The sequence below is a fragment of the Andrena cerasifolii genome, chromosome 3 (assembly GCF_050908995.1).
Source record: "Andrena cerasifolii isolate SP2316 chromosome 3, iyAndCera1_principal, whole genome shotgun sequence".
Classification (NCBI taxonomy): Eukaryota; Metazoa; Arthropoda; class Insecta; order Hymenoptera; family Andrenidae; genus Andrena; species Andrena cerasifolii.
The window spans coordinates 11,640,893-11,666,391 of record NC_135120.1 but is presented as its reverse complement, the minus strand read 5'-3'; the positions used below and the strand labels follow the sequence as shown (position 1 = coordinate 11,666,391).

At 41.6% G+C, this 25,499-nt stretch overlaps 2 protein-coding genes and 2 long non-coding RNA genes across 8 annotated transcripts; 3 read left to right on the top strand and 1 right to left on the bottom strand.

The window, feature by feature from the left end:
* Positions 1-982: 982 nt before the first annotated feature.
* LOC143367497 (maltase A2) lies at positions 983-12,155 on the top strand. 5 transcript variants are annotated; one of them, XM_076809370.1, is made up of 9 exons: positions 1,014-1,125; positions 2,292-2,465; positions 2,564-2,667; positions 3,399-3,606; positions 4,140-4,276; positions 8,236-8,429; positions 8,665-9,670; positions 10,342-10,610; positions 10,911-12,155. In XM_076809370.1, exons 3-9 carry the CDS (start codon positions 2,566-2,568, stop codon positions 11,134-11,136), a joined length of 2,142 nt encoding a protein of 713 aa, XP_076665485.1. In that variant the 5' UTR covers positions 1,014-1,125; positions 2,292-2,465; positions 2,564-2,565; the 3' UTR covers positions 11,137-12,155. The 5 variants fall into 5 exon arrangements, with proteins under 5 accessions (XP_076665486.1, XP_076665483.1, XP_076665487.1 ...); XM_076809371.1 differs by lacking the exon at positions 2,292-2,465 and having other exon boundaries at positions 983-1,125; positions 8,248-8,429; XM_076809368.1 differs by lacking the exon at positions 2,292-2,465 and having other exon boundaries at positions 983-1,125.
* A 2,373-nt stretch (positions 12,156-14,528) lies between these two features.
* Positions 14,529-15,035, top strand: LOC143366666 (uncharacterized). The gene is made up of 2 exons (XR_013084788.1): positions 14,529-14,615; positions 14,810-15,035. It is a non-coding gene; the product is annotated as an uncharacterized LOC143366666 (long non-coding RNA).
* A 1,682-nt stretch (positions 15,036-16,717) lies between these two features.
* LOC143366786 (uncharacterized) lies at positions 16,718-18,557 on the bottom strand. Its single transcript, XR_013084815.1, has 3 exons — positions 18,429-18,557; positions 18,010-18,144; positions 16,718-17,256 (listed from the first exon to the last, which is right to left on the bottom strand). It is a non-coding gene; the product is annotated as an uncharacterized LOC143366786 (long non-coding RNA).
* Positions 18,558-19,788: 1,231 nt separating this feature from the next.
* On the top strand, positions 19,789-24,096 carry LOC143367273 (odorant receptor 43a-like). The gene is made up of 6 exons (XM_076808908.1): positions 19,789-20,137; positions 20,743-21,031; positions 21,240-21,339; positions 21,455-21,562; positions 21,952-22,107; positions 23,983-24,096. Exons 1-6 carry the CDS (start codon positions 19,789-19,791, stop codon positions 24,031-24,033), a joined length of 1,053 nt encoding a protein of 350 aa, XP_076665023.1. The 3' UTR covers positions 24,034-24,096.
* The last annotated feature ends 1,403 nt before the right edge of the window (positions 24,097-25,499 follow it).

Genomic DNA, 25,499 nt, shown 5'->3' with positions numbered 1-25,499 from the left:
ATGGTAATGGGGCTCTACAGCCCCAAAATCAAGGGACACGGGAGACAATAGGGTGAAAGGTCTATTCTGTACCTGGTCTGTGCCAAAATCAGGGGACACGGAAGACAATAAGGTGAAAGGTCTATTCTATACCTAATCTGTGATCGAATACTCTGAATCGATAACGTCGCATGCGACACATACATGCTAAGAGAGTTCCAGAGCAACACTGTCGATAAATAATGACACAAATACGGCATATAACATCCATGCAAGTATGTAGCATAAAGGAAGGGGCTCCAAATCAACTCACCATTCCTCAATCAGAAGACTTATACCTTAAATTCCGCACAAATTAAACCCAACATCTTGAAACATAATAAGTACACACACTTAAGACAGTAATACAACCATTAAAAAAAACAGAATCATTCAAGCCAACTCGTGGAGGGTAAAATGACTTTTATCGATTTCAAGAGTAACCTTTCTAATCGTACCTTCCATGGAATCATTCTCACAGCTTCGATTGAAACTAATTTCCAATCTTCAAGATCGTTTTAAATAATATCGCCAACGACATTCCCCGATCGATATGCAATTTATACGGGAAAAGAAAAGGAATGTCATGGTTTCACGGGTAATCATTATTAACGGCACTGGCCTTCTGAGAATGTCGATGTTATCGAGCCTTTCAATCGTCGTGGTTGACACAACGGCCCGCAAGAGCGTACCGCCGAAGCGCGCAGGCCCGTCGAGGACGAAAACATCTCTGTCGGGAGCGAGACGCGACGAGACCAGACGAAACGGAACGAAACGGCGTTGCTAAATATAATACGCAAAGGCACGCGGCGATTCCCTTGCTATCGGGGGCAGCGCGACACGTTCATCAACATCCCGAAGCCACGGGCCTCGTCCTTGCTAGTGATCTTACTTTCATTGCCTGCTCGGAGTGTTCCTCGCGCAGAAGCCGGGCCGTAGGAAGCGGACGAACGGGAAGTGTCGAGGGACCCGTGAAGTCGACCGGCCTAAAAACAGTAGATCTTGGGAGTTCCGACGAGGGTACAGGTTTCTCAGCAACGGTTCTATACGTGCTTTACGTTCTCCGCCGATGTCGTCTCCGTCACGTGGTGACCGGCTGAATCGCAGGTGAGCCGTAGCATCAAACGAGCTACGATTTTAATTAGTGACAGTCTATCAGCGATCGGATTCGATGATCACAGGTACGCTTGGTTGTTGGCGCGATACAAGTTGCACAAGTAATTAGTCGGCTCTTTCGTTTTATGGAACCACCAGCCACCGCGGTGGCCGACCACGAATGTTAATATGATTTCGCTCCCCGCGTGTCGCGTTCTCTCATCTGCGCTGCACCGTTTGTAATCAGTTATTACTAATAACATTCACAGTAATAGGCACAGCCGTAGAATATAAACTGCCAAAGATTCACCGTGCATTATCTCTAACAGCTGTCGCGTGACGTCGTACGTGAAACTTTCACGCGTATATTGGAACTGCGATTTTTAGTATTCGTTAGAGGGCGGAATTAGCAGAATCGACGGGTCGCGTGACCGTTTCCCTTTATTCTTAGAGCGATATAAACAACGGTATCTATATATCTATTTTGATACTTCGCGCAGTTAATTGACTCTCCACATGTGCCACGATCAGATTTCATCAGTTCTCTTAAATTGACTCGTTCGCTCGGAGTAGTTTAAAAAATTTCCATAAATTCTAATCGCTTCGCGGTGTTCCCGTTGCCACAGGCCGCTTTACGCCCGCCAAGAGTGTAATATTACTTCTACTCTACTCGCTGAACTTATAAATATACTTGCTTCGTTATCTCCTTCAAGTAGCCAGTTATACTGGACGGCGTGTTATGCGTGCAGAGTGTCCGGCCTACACCTGTGCGCAATTCTGGTATTATTTCTTCGCCGTGAAATTAACCTGTACAGTAAACCATCGAATAACGGCGGTACACGGGATGACGCAAGAACGCGCTGCTGCCCCATGGCACTCGGTCGCGAAGCAATGATGCAAAGCTGGCCATTATTTGGACAGCCCTTTTCAGCGGCGCCGTTTAATGGATTAGGGGAGAAAATCGTGACGTGGCCGTAGCGCCCATTCATAGAATTTGCCGATCGATAGCAGGGCGAGTCGGCGTGCACGGCTCATAGCTATGACGATTGTGCAGTTCGCGTCACGACGCGTTCAGCCTGCGTGTGTCTTGTCTTGTGTTTCGTAGATCGGATTTCAGCCGCGAGGCTCGCGACGTTGCGTTTCGCCGTCGGAAATAAAAATGCCCTGTCGCGTTTTAGTCGTTCCGGCGGACTTACATAACTGGCCTGGCCACCGGCAGCGACGTTCGGCGAAAAAGAATTATTTCCGCGAGCGTGGAACGGCGATAAGAATTGTAAGCTTGCGGTGAATAATATAAGGAATACTCGCGAATGCGTGTTGTGTTTGTCGACACGTCCTAGAAGGATTTCTATGTAAGTTTTCGGTGGCGAGCTTGGCGTGCGGTAATTGGCCGTGATTAAGAGTAATGAAGAAGTGACGTTGGATCGGATTTTCTACGTTTGTTCGACAGAGATGAATATCCCGAAGCCTGAGGGTCTTTTGTCAGTGGTTTTACCTACTGAACTTGCGTCTTCGTCCAGCTCACGGCAGCTGATTATAAATCAGGACCAACAGGTGTGTTCGGCACAAATAAGCATACCTTTTGTCTACCTATCCCCCTGTCCTTTGTGTCTTCGTACGCTATATCTTGCGCGTCTGGTATCGTGTTCAGTAACCTCTTACCGAAACGATTTCCAAGACGAGCATTCTAGTTTCTGCATTTCCTTTTCTGCTTGCGTTAATCTTCTGCTTTGCAAGCATTCGTTAATTTTAAATGTGTACGATCTTTGTTGATTTCTTAACTTGTTAATTGGTCGACACGAGTTAATTCTACGCCTGAAAATGGCCGCTCATTGGGTAAAAGAAAGAGACGCGAGAGAGGTGTAGACTGTAGATGTATCTACCGCGGGTAAAACTGCTTAATTTATTATTAATCATTTACACCTATATCCCTATTTTTAAGTGTTCGAGATATAATCCAATTAATAGGTTAATTACAGTAAAGATGAACCTACGCTTAATTAAGGCTCTATGAAATAACACGCTGCATCGGTAACTTGTCGACGGATTTTAGACGTCAATATTAAAAATTGTTGCCTATAAGTAGTTACCAATAGATGGGGGGGGGGGGGAGTCGCGTGTTTGGAGATCAGCGCGAAGAAACGGGCGGAGCAACAGGGACGTGCTTTCGTTGCTGTTTATTATTTCTTTTCGCATTCCTCGACGCTCATGCTAAAATCGTGTGCTCAGCTGCTGGCATTGCTACTTAAACAAAACAGTACAAACATACATGTGCCGTTTAACAGGACGAAGAAGCATCGGACTGTCCTCTGTTGACACCCAGCCCGCCAACGATTCGAACGGACGATGCCCTTGAGTCTGGCGCGATTTTCGTTTCCCTGGAAGGGAACCCCGTGGAATCTATTCCGCCGCCAACGCTCGAGAACATCAACAGAGAAGATGGGCTGGAATTCATGAGTATACTGAACAGCTCCAGCAAAGTGCTGAACGATGGTAGGTTCCCATCGGTGCAATAATAATTCCCTATCGTAATTGCAACGTCCTCGTACGCACTTAATTGGTTTAACCTCTCAAATTAACACTCGCGTTATCACGATAAATCAAGCAGTTATATACTCTGTTATTGCTAACTCGTATTCCAGTTGCGTAAAGATTACATACGTCTACCACGCAGTAGAACAAAGGCTTTGGAAATCCGTTTCACGGAATAACGCCGCGAATGGTAGTTCCCGTCCCTCGGTGGGCTTACATAATCGTTCCAAGTCATATGCACGGCTTTTACAGCGACGGTGAACGCCTTAATAGGATTCAGTTTCAATTCGAGCGACGAATTAATGTTAACGAAGCGCGGCTGGTCGGTCATTGAATCTCGCCACGCGTTTCAAGCGGACGACAGCGGTTGCTTATGGTGTTGCGTCCTGTGCCGTCCACACGGAGCGATTGCGAAATAGGTTTAACATCGACGCGCGGCCCAAAACGATCGCCGCGGCACGCGATCAGCCCATTCAAGATGGCTATTGTTGTAGAACCGAGCTCCCGTGACCCGATGGTAGAATCGACGACCAGCGGCAGCAGCAGCGACACAAACGGGCCCGTCTGTGCGCAACTATTGACACAATTGAACACCGCATACCAACACCTCGCTCCTGACGCCCAGGCACTGGTAAGCACGCGAAATAAATTCCCAACCATTCTAGGTAACTGTGCCCCTTTGTGCGCGCCACTAAAGATTACCACACTACTGATTTCTGCAAATGAGTGGCGACTTCTGCGCGATAATACAGTCCATTGTACCGTTTGTTTTAGTCTTCCTTTTTAGTACTCTGCGGCTCGACGAATATCTTTTATGTTTCTCGAGTAGTTTTACTTGATTTACAAGGGGTAAATAAATACGTGTGGTACTAGTATCCAGTATTTTTCTTTTTTGGGGGCTTTGCTGTAGATCAGTTGTCATTTTTAACAGGTTCTGAAATATGAAGAATACGATTTCTCTGTTGGGCACTTATGTTCTTCTAAGAGGGATATTGGGTTTTCATAAAGCTGCCTTTGTAGTTGGAAAGTTGATATTACTATTAGATACTAGCTTTACTACTCGGCTTCGCCCGAAAGTTAGATTCTGATTTTATAAAAACATTCTTTTTCATTTATTTTTTTTTTGGAGGGAGGGAATAGTCACATTCATCTGGATTAGCTTTTCGTGACCCCAGAGTTTACCGTTCGAAAGTTTTTAGGCAAACAAACAAACACTTTCTGCTTTGTGTATTAAGATTACTATCGGTAACAGGTGGGAAGAAAGGTACTGGAGGGGAAAGTAATGCGACTAGAGTTTTCTGTCATATTCTCGTATATAAAATACGAATATGACGAAACATGACGTCGAGTCAGCGGAGTTCATTATACTTTCATGATATATGTTTCGTTTTGTAATATACTACTGTGCTTCTCGCATATTTATGAATGGCACATTTCAACGAACCGCTTAGTTCGCGCTTGACCTGTACGAACGACAATTCGCTTTGTTTATAGACGTCTACTAACGAAGATAATTCCAACAATTTATTAAGCTTCATCCCACACGTCGTCGACTATTATTTGCCATTACTCCTTAATAATGCTTTCAGCGGAAGCATTACGAATGTTTATCGTCAGTAAGGAAATTTACGGCACGTTTACTGGTGTGGTTCACTGCTACTTCTTCCCACTAATACGTACTATTGGTTTGGCCACGGCCGATCACCTGTTCTACCTCCGACCTAAATGTGTCAAGTTCAATTGCATCTACGCGCCTTGCACTTTTATTTTAGATACATCGCGACGATATAGGCATCCTTCACGACCGCAGACATTGAAATATTAGTGCAAGTGTCTCTAATGCTAGGCGGCCATTGGTTCCACGGTGGGGCCCGCTTGGAAATGAAAATGGTGTTAGGATATTTTACCTCATGTTTAAAATCTACTGGTTGGAGTGTCCTTGCTTTCTATACGAAACTCGAGTCTAACGGTAACTCCATCTTTCAGGTTTAAATTACAAAGAGCCCTCTCGCTCTCAGGTGCTGAAAATAGGAGTGGTACAGAGTGCAGACTATAGATTATTAATATTCCCTGTTCCAATATAAGAAACAGAAGTAGAGATTACTTAATTTCTTAATCCGTTCAGTTCACAATTTCAGGAACCCTATTTATCTGTGCTTCGGCCGTTCTCAGATCCTCAGCATCTTTATTTCTACACAAACAATTGCACCCAATTGCACCTGTAGCAGGATTAATCTTTATTTCACAAACTCTGGAACTTTTTCGTGATAAGCGTGCGCGGCAGAGTTGGGCAAAATGTAATCTAATTACAAATTACAAATTACGATTAAAATGTAATTGTGTGACTGATTACGCATTATTTTTTTGTAATCGTTAATTTAGGCAGTTGACCACAATTTTGTCAACTTATTTATCGTAATTTGTAATTTTTAATTAGATTACATTTTGCCCAGCATATAGCGCGGCATGTAGTTCTCCCAGTTCCTTTCTACGAAAATTCAAGATTTTTATATCTCAGAACTGTTTTTATCGTTTCAATCCTATTATTGCGAAACACTGTTCGCCTCTTAGGAAATGCGCGATTATTTACTCGATTCGACCGCGGCAATCAATTCCGACGGATTTACTCCCGATAATGCCGTCTACCTAATGATTAACAATTTTAAATGTATATTCATTTTGAGAGTTCGCGGTTCGATTTGCGAGCGCTGTATTCAGTATATTTTCATCTGCTTGGCACAAACGGAGAATACCTTGCCAGACGTTGCGTACTATTACCGCAATAAGCTTTGAACATTATTCTCGTGCGTTTAATAAATTTGTAGACGATATACTGCAATATTGGCTCAACGATAGTTCTCACCGAACATAGCGTTCGCCGCGCCCTTACTGAATTCGCAGCTGGTAAGTTGCGAATTTTGGTAGGCTCCTAATTCTATCCCCTGTTTGCGATCCAGCCATTAAATGGTCCATTTAGAACGGAGACTATTATATCACTATTGCGAGACATCTGCAAGCATAACGCTGTATGAATATTTTGGCGCGAGTCATATTAATCGCAAGCTTTGGGTGACGAAAATTTAACACAAAGGAACTATTTAGATTTCTGAATAATCCCCCTCCCCTGTAGATGTACAGATATACTTTGACTCGTTGGAACCAGATCCCAAAGCTTTGTGAGCGCCCTACAAAACTAGAATACCGAGACCAATTCTGGAGTCCACACAGTGGTGGTTCCATTTCGATATTAAAGCGCAGATATTCATATCACTGGCAATCTGATATGGGGCGTCCTAAGGATCGTCTGCATATATTAATAAAAAGTTAAAAATAAAAAAAAAAATTTTAAATTAAAACCGTCTTCAAAAAAATAAAATTGCACTAAAAAGTTAAAAATAATTTTTTCCCGTATTTAATCTACGACTCTCAGATTTTTTAAGCCGGCGCCAGATTTACACAGTGCAAATGAGGAGGCACCGACTTAAAAAATATGAGAGTCGTAGATTAAATACGGGAAAAAAATATTTTTAACTTTTTAGTGCAATTTTATTTTTTTGAAGACGGTTTTAATTTTTTTTTTAATTTTTTTATTTTTAACTTTTTATTTTTATATATATTTACACAACATGCTGAGGAGGTATGCTAGTACGTACATAAAATAATAATCATTATGTGACAATAGTCTTTATTATTAAAAATAACAGGCAAAATATTAGGCCAATGTTGATGATGCAGTGTAGGATGAGACCACCGGGGCATCGCCCTCTTTCGAATAAAAAAAAGATCATTAAAATCGGTCCATATGCTGAGGAGTTATGAGGGGACAAACATAAAACAGAAAAACATACAAACGGGTCGAATCTATAACCACCTCCTTTTTGAAGTCGGTTAATTAGTGATGGGATCAAGTGTATTGGAAGTAGGTTCGAATCTGACTGTGTACTTTCGAACAGTTCACGAGTACTTTCAAGTAGACTCGAACCTTGACGAGAAGGGTTTGAACTCTCTATAAGAACTTTGAGAAACGTCAGTGGTACTTGCAAGTATAATCGAACTCTGACTACTTATAGATTCGAACCTTTTAACTAAAAACTGTACCTAAAACATCAAGCTACGATATCCAATATCAACTTGCGTTCAATCTAGTACCAAATACGAAATACAATGAAAAATATCTTAAGTGGTACGATATTGGTAATTTTCAGTTATGTAGATTTTGGTCTTTCAGGGTTCGAATACTACTTTTACGAGATTCGAGTCTTTCAAACGTCGAAGAACTTAGAAGTACGTTCTTGAACTCTTCTGGTACTTTTTCTGAGATTCGAAACCGGCTTCTATAGCCCAAGTTCTTATGAAGTAAATAGAATGAAACGCCAGCTCTTATGAGTAGTACTCGGATCCCATGAAGTGAAACTTTTGTATTGGAATTGACTCGGATTCATGAGTACATATTGAACTTGATCCCATCCCTAATATTAATGCATATCGCGATAGGCGATTTCGTGTGAACCACCACCGTTGTCTAATATCATTTAATCCATCGCTTGTTGCTTCCTAACATCCTTATGAACTTACACTGTAACTGTTTAGTTTTACAATCAGGAGAATGGTGGGAAGCCACCGTTGGTTGGCATTCAACTGGTGGTACCGAAGCCCCCCAAGGATTATCGTTTCATGAAATGGAACTGGCCGTTCATACGGAAGACATGCTTCTGGTCGCTGATGTCGGTGCTGGCTGGATGCACGGCCCTCGTCATCGGTGTTATCGCCACGATGCCAAAGAAGTAAATACCGTTCTCGACTTATGAAAGCCCTCGACTTCAATCCTGAATATTTCCATTGTACTCTCAATGACGACCGTTCTCCTTCTGGTAGGCCACCCTGCGTACACGGCCAAAATGAGTAACAGGAAGCTAGTCCACCGCTAGAAGTTACTAATATTTGAAACTCAATTAATTGCGAAGTATGCGAGACGTTGAACGCAGCCGTCGCTCTACACCGTTCGATTTCCTCTTGCAGGTGTGACCCGCCGGTGCAATGGTGGCAAGGCAGCGTCTTCTATGAGATATTCCCAGCCTCCTTCCAAGATTCTTCGAAGGGCGGCGACGGGATCGGTGACATCCGCGGCATAACCATGCGGCTGGATTACTTGAAGATGCTTGGCGTCCGAGGGATACGTTTAAACTCCATATTCCCGGCTGTCCACTATCCCGAGCATTACTCCAACATCGACAATCTGACGGACCTTAACAAAGAGCTGGGCACGTTGGAGGACTTCGCCACGTTTGTACGCGAGGTCCACCGGCGGAACATGAGCCTGATTCTGGATCTACCTTTGCACCCCTTCGTGAAGACATTGTACGACGAGAACGCGACCGCGGAGAAGTCGAACAAGACTGACAGAAGCTCGCGCGAGCGAAGAGACGCCACGGATGGCACGGTGCTGCAGGAAACGCCGGCGACACCTCCGACGTCGCTCGAGGCGATCCGAGAGGCATTGTCCTCGATACCGCCGCCTGTGGACGAGCCTCGGCAGCAGGCCCTCGCGTCGAACGACATAAGCGCGGAGAACCCCGTCACGTCGGCGATCAAGATCTGGCTGCAGAGGGGAGTGGACGGCTTCTACTTGAAGGGGCTCGAGCATTATGTCCACGAGGAATCGTTTCCAAGCAGCCTCGGGCATTGGAAGTCCCTCCTGGGGCCGGACAGAATACTGATTTGCCACGTTGACGCTTTGAACGCCGCTAAATCAGTCGCTGCGAGGAACTCTATTCTGGTGAGGATGGACCTTGTGGACGTCACATTACGCATCGCAAACGGAACCAAGGAGATTAAGAGACAAGTGGAAAACGTCACCAAGGGGCTGTTGTTCGAGAAACCCGGTTACCCGTGGGTGCATTGGTCCATAGGCGGACTGGACTTTAAACGCGTGGCTTCTATTATTACCGTGAAGAATGCTACCATAGCTGCCTCTCTGCTGGGCATGATGCTCCCTGGGACACCGAGTATATTCTATGGAGATGAGGTACGTAATTCGGGTATAACAGAGTGTACTTATTTTAACCCACCGCGGTCACACCTTCTTATAATCATTTTACCCTGGAGGGTGGCTAATTTTTTTGTAAATTTTGTTGAAATTAAATTCTATTTAAATTCATTCGGTTAAAATTTCTAGTTGGAGCTAAATTTTTCGTAACTTTTGTTGAAATAAAATTCCACTGTAATTCATTACGATAAAAGTGTAAATCTATCTTATGCACCGTCCTTTAGGTCCACGGTTGTAACACTTTACCCGCTTCTCATTTTTTATTAATAACTTCGACATTACTTAACATATAGCGAAACTGTTGTGACTCAATGATGTCAAATAAGTAAGTAACATTTCAGTATAAGAGTTTTTGTTATAAATGTAACAGTTCCTGCATAATCGTATTCCAAAGTCAAAGTGTTACTACCGCCCCCGGTCTACCCTTTTTAAAAATAGTAGGATACACCTTGAAGTAATAGTAATAAATACAGAGTTCGGTCAGACAGAGATCTTATACAGATGTAAATCTGGTGGCTCAAATCCGTTTGAGAATCGTTCGGTATTGGGGGTTCAGAATTTTTATTGATGTCATTGAAATTCGAACTCGATATTATATAGCAGAGTGTGCATAATTTCATGTTTCTTGTTCAAATTCAATTTGTGTTTAGATAGGTATCTTGGACTGCGAATGTGAAGACCATCAGGACATCCCTCACGTGCACAACCTGGCCCCCATGTACTGGGAGACAAACGACAGTACTGACCATAAGTTTTCATCGATGGGTGTCACGTCTTGGCTACCAGAAGCTACAAAACCATTAGAGACGAGTTTGATCGGTTCCATTGCCGAGATGGCCAGTCTGAGATCTCAAACGACCCCGATTTATGTTAAAGCAGTGCTGAAGGAGAATCAGGTGCTGGCGAACTGTGATATTAGGTAAGCTTTCCTCCGTCAAACACTATATTCAGAATTTTTGTAATTACACGAGTCTAGGGGTTCCGAATATAAACTGTACGCTTTTAAAAAATCATTTCAATAGTAATCTGATATCCTACCAATTCACTGGAATTTTTTCAAACAAGTAAAGTGTAACATATCAGCTGTGCACCTTTTGGCAATTTATAAAGCTATTGTCTCTCAGAAGTATCTAAACGTTTAATCCTTGTTTCTATAATTATTTTTCTAATAGGGTAGTTTTCAGAAAGTTTCCCTAACGTGCTTTTTCTTCTTACACAGGTATGCAGGTGACGAAATAATAGTAATCGAACGATGGTATCCACGTCGGAATTCATACGTCTTTTTAGCCAACTTAGGCAACAGGACTCAAACCAAAGATTTATCCTTCCTCTACTACGGCGGTCAAGTAGTAGTGGGTCCCTCGTACAGACTGAACCAAGACGTCTATTTCAAGGAGCTGATTGTGCCTCCTGGGGAAGCGTTTGTCATAAAACTCGATAAATGAAGATCAGTTGCGAAATCAGAATTTCACGCAGCACTCACTTTATCATTCATTCAATTGAGGTTTGAAGCGTGAATTCATGGTATTTCATTTGCAAGGTGTCGTCAGCGTTGCGAACATCGTACAACGAACATGACAGTTCCTATTAATTGTAAATCAACTATGCAGGAACTGCCAGCGCCCATGAAAATCTATCCGAATGGGGAACAGCTTGTGTGGTAAACGACGATGGCAAGTGGAATGTGCTCATGCACTAAGAAGACCGATAGAAAATCAAAAATTTCTATAGACAGAATCAAATTACATGCCACATCGTTTACTGTTAGCCACATTAATGGTATCGAAGAAGCACAACGAATGTTCGCTCATCTCACATTCCAAGGCAGGACAAATCATTTCACGTTCGTCTGTGTTCGGTCGTTACCGCAATCCGAGTCTACGACGCGACATTGCTCCGCTCCGTTTTGTATTATTCTGATAGTTTTGATAATAAAATGGTAAAGTTTTCTGGCCCCTATCGATTACGCTCAGCCACGATTGCGAATCCGTCAAACTTGAGGATGTTTTATATTTACCAAAGTACAAGGAGTTTCGTCTCTGTTTTTAAGTCCCGGACGGATCGATTTCAAATATATACATACACATATTTTTCTAATGAATTTTATCGGGTGTGATAAGAATTGTCCGAAATGTGTAATTGTTTTATAATGATTTTGGTACTAATCGAGCGACATTTTACAGACACGTGAACTAAATGGTGCTTACGTTAGGGAACGCCTTCTTTTCATATTTTTATTTAACACCACGGTACTTGCGTGCCCTCGCGGCACGCGACTATTGGATAGTACATTTGTTAAACTTGGAGTATTCCGATACAACTCTCGAATAGTATTATGCAAGAGGAATATAATGATATTTATTATGTAAAACGCATTTTGCGGATTAGATTTTTATTGTAACGAAGTTCGATTTTGATGTGAATATTACTATTGAAGAATAAAAGGAAAAGTGTTGTCCCATAATTGTGACTCTTATTATTCTTCGTTATCTTTTTCATTCTTTAATTACCGTCACTTGGGGCGACACTTATATCTGACAATGAATACAGAGCATACGCGTTCTCACGCCCATTTTTCAACTATTTAAATAGCTCTACATGCAATAATTAAAGGCGTGTGCTGTTAACGCTCGGTGCCTACTCATCGGCCGGTAATTTCCAAATGGATCTACGACTCCGGATTAACTGGATCACCTGCGCGTTTTGCCGCAGAAGAAGGGTTACTTCTACAATATGGTGCTGCGATGGCAAAGACTCTATCCGAAGTAGCAAAGAATGTGAGTAGGACACTTGATAAATATAAAACAGCCACGTAACAGAGAAACAGTTACCAAAGCAGAATCTTGTTTTTTTGTAGCGTTTCTACAGGAACAGCGAATCATCTTGATGGCAATTCAACTCTAGCAACATTAAAAAGCCTGAAAACGTAGATACTTCCAGCTGTGTAACATATAAAGCGGCTGTTTACTTTTGTGTAATTACTACCTAAAAAGGGAATTTTATCTGAAATTCTCTTAGTCATTCATTAAATTCTATGTAAATGAAGTTGCAAGTTTTTAAAATGAACTTTCGCCGACACAGTTTCGACTTCAACGAAAAAGCGAACGGTTCCCTTGCTACAACCGCATGTAAACAATCACTCGTGTCACCTTCATCGCGCTCTATCTTCGGATTAATCGTAAGCCGAGAATGAAGTTTGATCGGGTGACCGCAACCGAAGAGGGTTGAAACTCAACAAAAAAATTCATTAGAAATCTCCATATAAGGAAATCCGTATGGGTCGTCGTCGTCGCGTCACTCCCGTTCCCATGGTCGAGATCCATTTGTGGTGTCTGATAAGCGAAAGGATTTTAGGGCGTTTTCCCATCGCAGACGCGAGCTCGAAAAACGGTTGAGAGCGGCGTATGGGAAAATTCCAAATACGTAACCATTCCAAAAATATCAGAGATATCAATATGAAATTTTGTACACTTCAAATACATACCTCAACACTTAATCCCACTGAAAATTAGTTGAATTAAGCAAACAACAAAAGTATAAATGGCAATCCTACTTAGTTCTGAATTCTAGTCTTTGTAACAAAAAAAACGCGTCCTGTACCCCTTCTCGCCCCTCTAACTACCCCAGTAGCAGCTAGTAGCAGCCAATTTTTCCTGTAGGATGAAGGTAAGGTTTCGCCCTTTCCAATGCGACCAGTAATATACATTCAAAGATTATTATTAAAATAATGAAAAATATTATCGACAAGAATGAGAAGCATGTGGTTGAGTGTCACTGTTATCTTTCTCGCAAGTGCTCACTCACGACTCTACTTCTTATATAAACAGCTTTTAGGAATGCAGTGAGCAGGAGTTCCCTCGTGCAACACCGCGGAGCCACAAGCGGAGTCCACAGTGACTCTCATGCTCTGAGGAAAGTCCCTGGACCTTTGGCAGAAAGTGCCGTAGCGCAAACGCTGCTAGCCTCCCGCCGTCTGTCCCGATTTGGATAGGATGCCCTTTTTCGGCTGATCTTCGAGACTGGGCGGGAGTGTATTGGTCAAAGAAAAGTAATGTGGTTTGTAACGGACACCTTTTTCCGACGCTCTCAAGTTAGGGTTGTGGGAGAAGGGAATTCGTTAAACTAAACAGGGCCCATTACGAGGGAAACTCCTTTTTTTTTCTTCTCTCCTCTTCTTCGTTCAGGGTGCTTATAACGAAAAAAATGTTACACATATTAAATTACAATCTCTTTCTATTCACTTTCACTTCTCAACCGTTTTAATGAAGTTAGAAGGCAATAAGTTATTTATCAAATGGGTACCGATGTCTTATTCAATTCTATGCACTAAATACGGTGTCATTTTAAGGGGGTAGACACGGGTAATGCAGCGCGCTGTATACCGACACAATCTGGCCCGAAACATGGGTTCGGGATTTTTCGTTTTTCGTCCTTATATGAGCAGATTTGGGTCTGGGCGAGATCTCATTCGAAAGAGGAAGGTTCAATGCGGAGCGCTCTGCTCATGGTTCAACGAGATTGTGTTGATATGTAATAATATCAGTGTCCGAAGTAAAGCAAAAGTCGACAAAATATACCCGCAGAATCCAAGCATTTTTAGGTCACTAAAAGAGTTTTGTGACTCAAACGGTGAGCAGAGCACTCCGCATTGAATCTTCTTCTTTCGAATGAGACCTCTCCCAGACCAAAATCTGCTCATATAAGAACGAAAAACGAAAAATCGTGACTACATTCCCAAATCAGAGTTCCGCCATATTGGCGATAATACATAGCAAGTCACGTGACAAACTTAGTTGAGGTAGTAGATACGAGATGGCGCCTACTCGGGAGGACTGCCAACGTGGATTCATAGCAAAACTGAAGCGATAGCTGGATATACAAGCCACAATAAAAGCATGATTGTATGCATTTTCAGACATGATATGTTAGTAGAATTGTACAGCGTTGAGATGTATTTTACATGAAATAAAGGGGAATTGTCTTAAATTAGGAAGATAATTATATTCTTTATATGTTTTGCCTGAAATTAGTTGTATTTTCTATAATAGACAAATCTACTTGTTGTATTTTCTATAATAGACAAATCAGATTGCTAAAAATATTTTCTTCTTGTTACAGATTAACCTTGGGAACATTTCTCGGTAGACAGGATTGAGGAACTTTACGTGAGACAAATGATGGAAAGCTGATAGTGATTTTATACATAAAATGAAGTGAAATTATATATTTTATACTTAATAATAATACAATATTAATCAGCATTCATTTCTACATACTTATATTAATTTATTGTAACACTGTAAAAGCCTTTTCTGCAAATAAAGTGGGAAAAACTTGAAAAGAACTGTATTATTATTTAGAAATACCTTTTACATATTCCTATCCAAATTCCAAACCTTTGCAGCTTCGATTCGCAACTTTAAAGGTGACGCCTTTGAAACTGAAATTCAGAATACCTCTTTTCGCTTCATGCTCTCCTGATACCTGGGCCAAAATCTGGCAAAAATTTTCAGAATGCACAAAATTGGGCTTTGTAACAGGAGAACATGCCGTCGAAAGAGGTGGCACTAAGTAACGTCTTCGGAGAGAGAATCGAGAATGCCTTCGAAGCTGAAATTCAGAATACCTCTTTTCGCTTCATGTTCTCCTGATACCTGGGCCAAAATCTGGCAAAAATTTTCAGAATGCTCAAAATTGGGCTTTGTAACAGGAGAACATGCCGTCGAAAGAGGTGGCACTAAGTAACGTCTTCGGAGAGAGAATCGAGGATGCCTTCGAAGCTGAAATTCAGAATACCTCTTTTCGCTTCATGTTCTCCTGATACCTGGGCCAAAATCTGGCAAAAATTTTCAGAATGCACAAAATTGGGCTTTGTAACAGGAGAACATGCCGTCGAAAGAGGTGGCACTAAGTAACGTCTTCGGAGAGAGAATCGAGGATGCCTTCGAAGCTGAAATTCAGAATACCTCTTTTCGCTTCATGTTCTCCTGATACCTGGGCCAAAATCTGGCAAAAATTTTCAGAATGCTCAAAATTGGGCTTTGTAACAGGAGAACATGCCGTCGAAAGAGGTGGCACTAAGTAACGTCTTCGGAGAGAGAATCGAGGATGCCTTCGAAGCTGAAATTCAGAATACCTCTTTTCGCTTCATGTTCTCCTGATACCTGGGCCAAAATCTGGCAAAAATTTTCAGAATGCACAAAATTGGGCTTTGTAACAGGAGAACATGCCGTCGAAAGAGGTGGCACTAAGTAACGTCTTCGGAGAGAGAATCGAGGATGCCTTCGAAGCTGAAATTCAGAATACCTCTTTTCGCTTCATGTTCTCCTGATACCTGGGCCAAAATCTGGCAAAAATTTTCAGAATGCTCAAAATTGGGCTTTGTAACAGGAGAACATGCCGTCGAAAGAGGTGGCACTAAGTAACGTCTTCGGAGAGAGAATCGAGGATGCCTTCGAAGCTGAAATTCAGAATACCTCTTTTCGCTTCATGTTCTCCTGATACCTGGGCCAAAATCTGGCAAAAATTTTCAGAATGCTCAAAATTGGGCTTTGTAACAGGAGAACATGCCGTCGAAAGAGGTGGCACTAAGTAACGTCTTCGGAGAGAGAATCGAGGATGCCTTCGAAGCTGAAATTCAGAATACCTCTTTTCGCTTCATGTTCTCCTGATACCTGGGCCAAAATCTGGCAAAAATTTTCAGAATGCTCAAAATTGGGCTTTGTAACAGGAGAACATGCCGTCGAAAGAGGTGGCACTAAGTAACGTCTTCGGAGAGAGAATCGAGGATGCCTTCGAAGCTGAAATTCAGAATACCTCTTTTCGCTTCATGTTCTCCTGATACCTGGGCCAAAATCTGGCGAAAATTTTCAGATATCTCTAAAATCAGGCTTCGTAACAGGATAACATGACGTCGAAAGAGGTGGCACTAAGTAACGTCTTCGGAGAGAGAATCGAGGATGCCTTCGAAGCTGAAATTCAGAATACCTCTTTTCGCTTCATGTTCTCCTGATACCTGGGCCAAAATCTGGCGAAAATTTTCAGATATCTCTAAAATCAGGCTTCGTAACAGGATAACATGACGTGGAAAGAGGTAGCGCAAAGTAATGTCTCTGAAGAGAAGTAGAAGCCTTGAACGAATGTCGATAGAGTTTGAGAGTAGTGAATGGGATATTTAAAGTAGTGCTTTAATGCGAAGATTTTTAAAACCACTCTGCGTGGAAGGATCTTTTTAGGTGTTCTTTTTAGCATATCTTTTATATGTGATTTGGAATAGGAAGGAGTAAGTAGTGCTCGTTAAATAAAAAAACTCTTTTACCACTTAACTGCAATTTATTCAAATAAGTGAAATGCAATACAATGAAATGTTAGAAGTGTAACTGGATTAGGTCTGGGTTAGGGGAGGGTTAGGGGTATCCGTTAGGGATTTCTCCACGTAAAAAAAAAAAAAAAAGGTCTGGGTTAGGTCTGGGTTCGGCTGAAGCAGTATCTTGTGCAAATTTCATATCGATGAACCTAGTCGAAAATGCAGCCGGTTTAACGTCTTCTATGTAAAAATTCCTTACCTGTAAAGCAGAAATATATACGATTAATAATCGCTCTAGTTACAGTATGTGAGATTAGTTACATCGCATTGGCACACTCTAAACTCTAAACATGTCACACATATACAAGCACGCACACACGCACAGCATTTCAACAGATTTCAGAGTAGGTAGTTGCTGAATTGGCCGCTTCTCGTGTCGCACCCAACGTTACCGACTGATTCTAAAATAAGATTACAGTGCTACGAGTGGTAGGAATTAATATTAAATCTTACCGGAAACATAAAATCTAAAACGACTAATTTCAATCAACATGTTGCACAATAAAATTATTCCCTTTACTAATATATTTTCATACGTGACAAAATGTTGTAACGTTTCTCCCATTTTAAATAATAGACAAGTCAAGTTACTAAAAATATTTTTCTTCTTACAGGTTTTAACTTCGGAATATTTCGACGGAATGATGGAAACCTTGATAGTAATCACAAGAAAATAGTGACTTTATATACCTTATACTTTATTGTAACACTGTAAAGGCCTTTTATGCAAATATATTGAAAGAATGGCCTATCGTTTAAATTCCGACCGCCGGCACCAAATCAGCACCACCTGTGAGCCACGCGTCGAGTCATTTCACGGTTCGGCTCAGCGTCCGAAGTTGTCAATCGCACACGTTACGCAGTTGCAACAAAGTAAATACATGTGCCTGCGGCCAGGAATAACTGAGATGCAAAGACATCGGCGAAAAGTTGAGTCGTAGTGTCTACTAACCTCGAGCCTGACCCTTGGTGTTTACGTTTCGCCCGATCGACGTACCACGAGTCTCGCTCGTGCTTTCCATCTTATCGTTAGGCCCGATCGAGAGACCACGAGTCTCACTCGATGTTGTAGGCCAAGGCGTTACCTCTTGTAGACATATAACAGACGTAAGTAAAATTAAAACACCCGATCGTATTGTAACTGACGCAAAACACGGCGAAAAATTCCAGTATTAATGTCACGGCAGCTATAATCCTACTACGACTGCACAAAACACCTCGAATGGTATGAAAATGATAACTGAAGATATTGCAAAGACATTGGGCGAAGAACGTTGGGAAACGATACACCTGTGTGTAAAAAAAGAAGAATCTTGGGAGTTGAATTCACGAGAATAAAAAAGTTAAAAACAAGAATAATTCTCGACTTACCTAAGCCACCATTAGTTCACATTCTGCAAATGACCGCGCGGTATTCTTACGAAGCAGTACCATGTAATTTAGCAATTTTCGTCGTGGAAATAAACACAGAATCTATCCCACAGTGGTTGGATTATTGAATAAAAATTACGCAATCGAGTCTTCTCTCATTTCACTCTTACCCATACACGCAAATTGAGACGCAGCGATTGAACGCAATCAGATACATTGAGGTAAAATTGCAACTTGCAGTGCAGCAGAGCATTAGGACAAATAATTGATAAACCTACGGCGGTCCGCATATAGAAAAGATAAAGTGGCACCGTAATATTGACAATTTCGTGCTGAAACGAGGAAAATGCCAAATGACTTAAAAAAAAAAGTACACAGATACATTTGTTACATTTCCTTCGCGAAGACAATAGCCGAGTTTTACTTATGTAGCAATTTTCATATCAAATGACTGCATACTTAATGTGCTTAGGGGGTCGCTTTGGAAGTTCAGCCGCCATCACGCGATCGAAGTTCATTCTCGACTTACCATTAATCCGAAGATAGAGCGCGATGAAGGTGACACGAGTGATTGTTTACATGCGGTTGTAGCGTACGAAACGTCCGTTTTTTCGTTGAAGTCGAAACGGTATCAGCGAAAGGTCATTTTACAAACCTTCGACTTCATTTATGTAGAATATTGTGAATGACTCAGAGAATTTCAGATAAAATTCAGTTCATTCTCGACGATACTTTAAAGTGTATTAATTACAGTGGTAATCACATATGGTACGGTTGGGCTTGCAAACATACGTTTTATATGTTACAACCATATACGGTGTTGGCAACAGAGAGTAGATAATAAAATACGTAATTCTACGTGACAGAATAAGGCGAAAATCAAGAGTAACAAAAATGTGGTAAATGTGTCTTCTGGTAAATTCTTCAGTTATTAATGTTTAAAAACTCGGGTCAGAAAGCCTGAAACTTCGAGAATATGTAGGGAATCTCCCCCTAATTACAACGCAATTTTTGTTTGCTGCCCAAGTTCACTATAAGGGGGTGTAATTGACCCCTGAAGGAGTTGCCATGCTTCAGGCGTTCCTGATCCGAATTTTAAGCATTAATAATAACTAGGAAACGAAGCCTCCAACGCAGTTTCGTTACTCTTTATTTTCGTCTTATTTTGCCACGTAGAATAAGCCATTCCATTCTCTACTATTTACACTTCCGAGCACCCTCTATTATCCTGCCTCCTCGATGGAAGTTGTTGGTCGTGTTTTAGGGCGATGTCGAGATAAAAGATCCACTCATATTGTACGAACGGATTTTTACATTATGTGGCTCGTGGCCAGCGCAACATATGCGCGCAAGATTCGTGATGGCGATTATGTACTTGAGCCTGCACACGGTCATGCAATATTGGGATTTGTATGATTGCATGGATAACTTCGATCTGATGGTGCTGAATGTGTTGGAGACTACGTTAACATCGGCAACTTACGTCGCCTTGATTATCTTGCAAAGTAACAAACGGTTGGAGAGCGTGGTCATCGGGATGAAAGGGTACATCGCGGATGTTTCGTTGCTCGGGGACGAGGAGAAACTCTTGTATCATGGACACAACAACGTGGCCTATCTTTTTGGCAAATACGCGATCATTGCCACAAGCACTACTGCTTATCTGATGTACGTGCGTCCTTTGATAAAAGTGCTCCGTGACCATCAAGGTATTCGTCGACCATTTGGTATTCCCCTTGGCTTTGGCTAGCTTTATCCCTTATACATTGACTTGGACTTACGAGACACGATGACGCGATTCTCAAATTTATACTGGATGATACGATAGTATAATAGTAAACAGAGTTCTAACCCAAATTTGAGGTTTGCATTCAATACACATTCAGAGTGGTACGACAGACGTTCAATACACGTTCAAAGTGGTACGATAGACGTTCAATACATGTATGGCGCCAGTACCACTCTGAACGTGTATCGAGCGTCTATCGTACCACTCTGAACGTGTATCAGAACTCTCTATACTATACTACTTACGATGATCAGTACCGGGAATCTTAGAATCTCTCAGTGTCAATTATCTCGCGTTTTACAAGCCAGGGTTGCCTTCTTTCGGTTCTAAAAATCTGGAGCTGAAATCTTTGCGTCCTACAAGTCCTGGGCCCTCCTCTTCGAGCGCTACGTATTCAGAATCTCTTTCTTAGAATCCTACTTGATTTTCTTGAATCTTTCTATTCAGTCCTGCGGTATAAAAATTGAAATTATTACCTATTCTTCTTGTTCTCATTGATCTGATCTGTCTCGCATGTTTACACAGGTCACGCTAATAGTACTTTGTCTTATGAGCTACCATTTCGGGCGCACATTATTTTCGACTACACCACGGACGCTCGAATTTACAGTCTACTGTATTTGTATCAATTTCCTGTTACGTGCGTAGCAGTCTACCATGCAACAGAGGCTAGCTTCATAGTTAATCTCGTCCTACATTTTTGCGGAAGATTATCGGTGCTCTCCCATCGTATTCGAAATATCTCAACGGAATCACATCGAGCTTTCAACGACGGCATCCAAAAGGCAGTGGTCATGCATTTGGAGCTGGTACAGTACGTATCAGTGTTTAAGTAACATTTTTATTTCTATGTAAAACTGATACTATCACCAACATGCATAATATAATCAGCCGTTTCAAGTTCCTTTGCGTAGAAGAGCGCTCTCATATCACACGTGGCAATTTATAATCAGATATACCGTGGAAAACTTTACACTATTTGTATTTTTTAATGGTCATTTCAAGAAATGTACGTTTCACAGGTCGGTACAAGGTTTGAACGACACTCTTTCTGTGATCCTTCTCCTAGAACTTCTGGGCTGCTGCAGCAGACTGGGCCTTGCTATGTTCGTTGTGCTCATCGTAAGTAGATAGGTACTTCTTTTTAGGTATAGAGTTATCAATACAAAAGAAAGGAATTCACGACGGTGATAATATCACTGCTTTACTTATTTCAATGTTTCTTCACACTTTCCAGAAAGTCGGCACAGATTTAGCAGCTGCAATTAATTTCTCGCTTTACAGTTTTGTTCAAGTTGGCTGGTTGTTCTTGTACTGCTATATTGGCGAACAAGCAATTTTTGAGGTATGTGATTTATACAATGTCTCTTGTTAGACTTAGAGCAACGATAAAGGAGCTTTTTATAAGCTGGTTAATCAACTTGACCCTGGATATAATTAGACGGCCAGTTGTTTAAATGAGGGCATCAAAGTTTTTAGCAAATAGGAATTTCAAAATGTTCAAAAGTAAAAAAGCTACTCAGTGTTCGACACTAAAGAACGTTCGATCGTTTTTCATCCCATGCAATTTGAATTATTCGGCCCAGTAACGACCCTTGGAACATGATCCCCTGATTGTTCAAAGTTGTATACAGATTGTCCATTGAAAATGTATTTTCTTGTTTCCTCGTTCCTTATTTTATTCATCCTTGACCACGATATTAGCGCAGTATTAACAGAACGATTAACGTCTAGTCCCAGAAAGTGGGTGATGCGTTCTACGAAATCGACTGGCCAGCCGTGGGAAACAATGATAGAAAGTCATTGTTAATATGCATTTTAAACGGTTACAAAACGCTGTATCTCACAGCTGGGAAAGTCTACACTTTCTCGCTATTCGGTTTCACCAGTGTGAGTATATCTAACGATTTTCGATAGCTTTCCGAAGTACAGTGGCTCATAAATTCGTGAATATATGACAAGTAAAACTGCAAGCAAATATTTGATAGAATGAATTGGTGGTATTCGAAAAGGCTGTACCTCCGAAAACCAGTCAAACCCAGGCCTTTCAAGAGGCGTTCGAAAATTCTGCGTCTCTTCGTTAAACAGTCACTGTCTCGAAACATCTGCGCCACTTCTCGCTCTTTGATTTGCTCTCCGGAGACGTTACTTAGTGCCACCTCTTTCGACATCATGTTCTCCTGTTACAAAGCCCAATTTTGTGCATTCTGAAAATTTTTGCCAGATTTTGGCCCAGGTATCAGGAGAACATGAAGCGAAAAGAGGTATTCTGAATTTCAGCTTCGAAGGCAGCTTCGATTCTCTCTCCGAAGACGTTACTTAGTGCCACCTCTTTCGACATCATGTTCTCCTGTTACAAAGCCCAATTTTGTGCATTCTGAAAATTTTTGCCAGATTTTGGCCCAGGTATCAGGAGAACATGAAGCGAAAAGAGGTATTCTGAATTTCAGCTTAGAAGGCATCCTCGATTCTCTCTCCGAAGACGTTACTTAGTGCCACCTCTTTCGACATCATGTTCTCCTAGTACATAGCCGAATTTTTGGGCGTTCTCAAAATTTTTGCCAGATTTTGGCCCAGGTATAAGGAGAACACGAAGCGAAAGGAGGTACCCTGAATTTCAGCTTCGAAGGCATCCTCGATTGTCTCTCCGAAGACGTTACTTTGTGCCATCTCTTTCGACGGCATGTTCTCCTGTTACAAAGCCCAATTTTGTGCATTCTGAAAATTTTTGCCAGATTTTGGCCCAGGTATCAGGAGAACATGAAGCGAAAAGAGGTATTCTGAATTTCAGCTTCGAAGGCAGCTTCGATTCTCTCTCCGAAGACGTTACTTAGTGCCACCTCTTTCGACATCATGTTCTCCTGTTACAAAGCCCAATTTTGTGCATTCTGAAAATTTTTGCCAGATTTTGGCCCAGGTATCAGGAGAACATGAAGCGAAAAGAGGTATTCTGAATTTCAGCTTCGAAGGCATCCTCGATTGTCTCTCCGAAGACGTTACTTAGTGCCACCTCTTTCGACATCATGTTCTCCTGTTACAAAGCCCAATTTTGTGCATTCTGAAAATTTTTGCCAGATTTTGGCCCAGGTATCAGGAGAACATGAAGCGAAAAGAGGTATTCTGAATTTCAGCTTCGAAGGCATCCTCGATTCTCTCTCCGAAGACGTTACTTAGTGCCACCTCTTTCGACATCATGTTCTCCTAGTACATAGCCGAATTTTTGGGCGTTCTCAAAATTTTTGCCAGATTTTGGCCCAGGTATAAGGAGAACACGAAGCGAAAGGAGGTACCCTGAATTTCAGCTTCGAAGGCATCCTCGATTGTCTCTCCGAAGACGTTACTTTGTGCCATCTCTTTCGACGGCATGTTCTCCTGTTACAAAGTTAGGATGCAAAATTCAGTTAAAACTGCGCCTTCAGAGCATGACATTAAATGTGTATATACAGGAGAATAATAAAAAGAATGCATTGAATAACTGTTAGGTAAGGGAACGACATCGAAATTGTAAAAAAAAGTCGAGTCGCCAAAAATCCTTCTCGCAAACGTTATTTTTATGCAAAATTATTTATTTTCAAAATTTCAGCCCAATCGGGTTTGACCGGTTTTCGGAAGTATCGCCTTCGAAAACATCTGTGAGTTACTTGCATTAATTCTTTCACGTATCAAAATGGGACATTATAAAAATTAACACTATTTCGCCCTGATACTAATTGCTTTATTGTAACATACGAAAGCTTTAATAACGATCTTTTTTCCCCTACGTAGATCATAAAAACTTCAATGGGTTGTCTCTCTATGTTACAAGCCAGCATGTAACGATACGAGTAAAGGGAATAATGCCATTACAAATTGTACCAATGATTCCGGTTACAGATTGTCGTTTATGTAATTAGTATTCGAATAATAACATTCGAATATTGAAATATTCTAAGTTTATTCGTAACATTCGACTGCTTGTAAAATATTCGAATATTAAATTATTCGAATAGTCCCAGCCCTAGCAGCAAGGCGGAGCTGGCGGAGGTGCCCCCGGTGGCTCGCGAGCCACCAGCTAGTCAACCCTGATCTAACATATAAAAATAGAATGAAAATGAAGTACTTGTGCGCGGAAGGTATCGTGGCCTGAAATTTGTATGACTCCCTAGCTGATTTATGAAATTGTGTAAAATAGATTTATCCTGCTTTTACTCTGCGTCTATTTAATTGTTGTTTCGGCATTGACACTGAAGAAACTTATGATACTGAATAAATGAGAATCTGTTACAATCACAATGTGTTTAGCATTTATTCTTCATACACAGTAAATTACGTATTAGTAGCATAGGTAAGTATACACCGGTAAGCACCAAACTTTCTTTATGTAATAGAATATGCAACAAACTTTGTGGCTCACTTTCGAATAATAAAATACAACTCAGAAATATAAAAAAAATTTACTTAAAAATTGTATACCTTTAGTGTTGCTAGAGTTGGACTACCGTCGAGATGATTCGTGGTTCCCGTAAAACACTAAAGAAAGGCAACATTCTGCACTGGTATCCGTTTCTCTGTTGCGTGGCTGTGTTATCTTTGTCAACTGTTTTCCTCGCCTTCTTTGCAACTTCGACAACCTAGAGCATTTGCCGTCGCATCACCTTGGTGTAGAAGTATACCTCCTTCGGCATCAAAACGGTATATTCAAAAGACTATAGATGAACGTGGATGACCAAAACGAACTACCTACTTTCTTCATTTGTAGCCTCGAAGAGTCCATGTGACAACTCCTGCATTTCGTCCTCTTCAACAAAAATTTCGAATCTTCGGATCAAGCTGAGATTTTGCACACGAGCTATAGTCTGATTTTCGAGAGTTGAGACCTGAGGCGGATCCCTCGGAGGGAGCGTGGTTAAGGAGCAACCAATAGTGGCAACGCTGCACGCAATCCGTAGCGTACCATTGGTTCCTCCTTAACCCACGCTCCGTCCGAGGGACCCGCCTCAGGTCCCAACTCTCGAAAATCAGACTATAGTGCCAAGGCCCTCCAACTTTACCGCACTCCACCCAGGTCACACTCGCATGTTCGGTTCTTTCAATACACCCTGCTAACATGTACCGCGTACCGAGTGACCGAGAGTGTCTCGAATGTCACGGACATACCTGCAATAGGTCTGACTATTATTTTTTTTACCATCAAAGACAAAGTGACCCGATTCGCCTCGGTCGACTCCACACTTATAATTAAAGAAATTTATTTAATTCCATGCGCTAAATGTAGTGTCATTTTAACACCTGAATACATACAC

Excerpts from the sequence above, each read along its gene's own strand:
- LOC143367497 (XM_076809368.1), top strand. The coding sequence starts at position 2,566 with ATGAATATCCCGAAGCCTGAGGGTCTTTTGTCAGTGGTTTTACCTACT. Across the intron at positions 3,607-4,139 it reads CAGCAAAGTGCTGAACGATG|AACCGAGCTCCCGTGACCCG; the intron begins GTAGGTTCCCAT and ends CTATTGTTGTAG. Across the intron at positions 4,277-8,235 it reads CTCCTGACGCCCAGGCACTG|TTTTACAATCAGGAGAATGG; the intron begins GTAAGCACGCGA and ends GTAACTGTTTAG.
- LOC143367273 (XM_076808908.1), top strand. The coding sequence starts at position 19,789 with ATGGCGATTATGTACTTGAGCCTGCACACGGTCATGCAATATTGGGAT. Across the intron at positions 20,138-20,742 it reads AGTGCTCCGTGACCATCAAG|GTCACGCTAATAGTACTTTG; the intron begins GTATTCGTCGAC and ends ATGTTTACACAG. Across the intron at positions 21,032-21,239 it reads ATGCATTTGGAGCTGGTACA|GTCGGTACAAGGTTTGAACG; the intron begins GTACGTATCAGT and ends TACGTTTCACAG.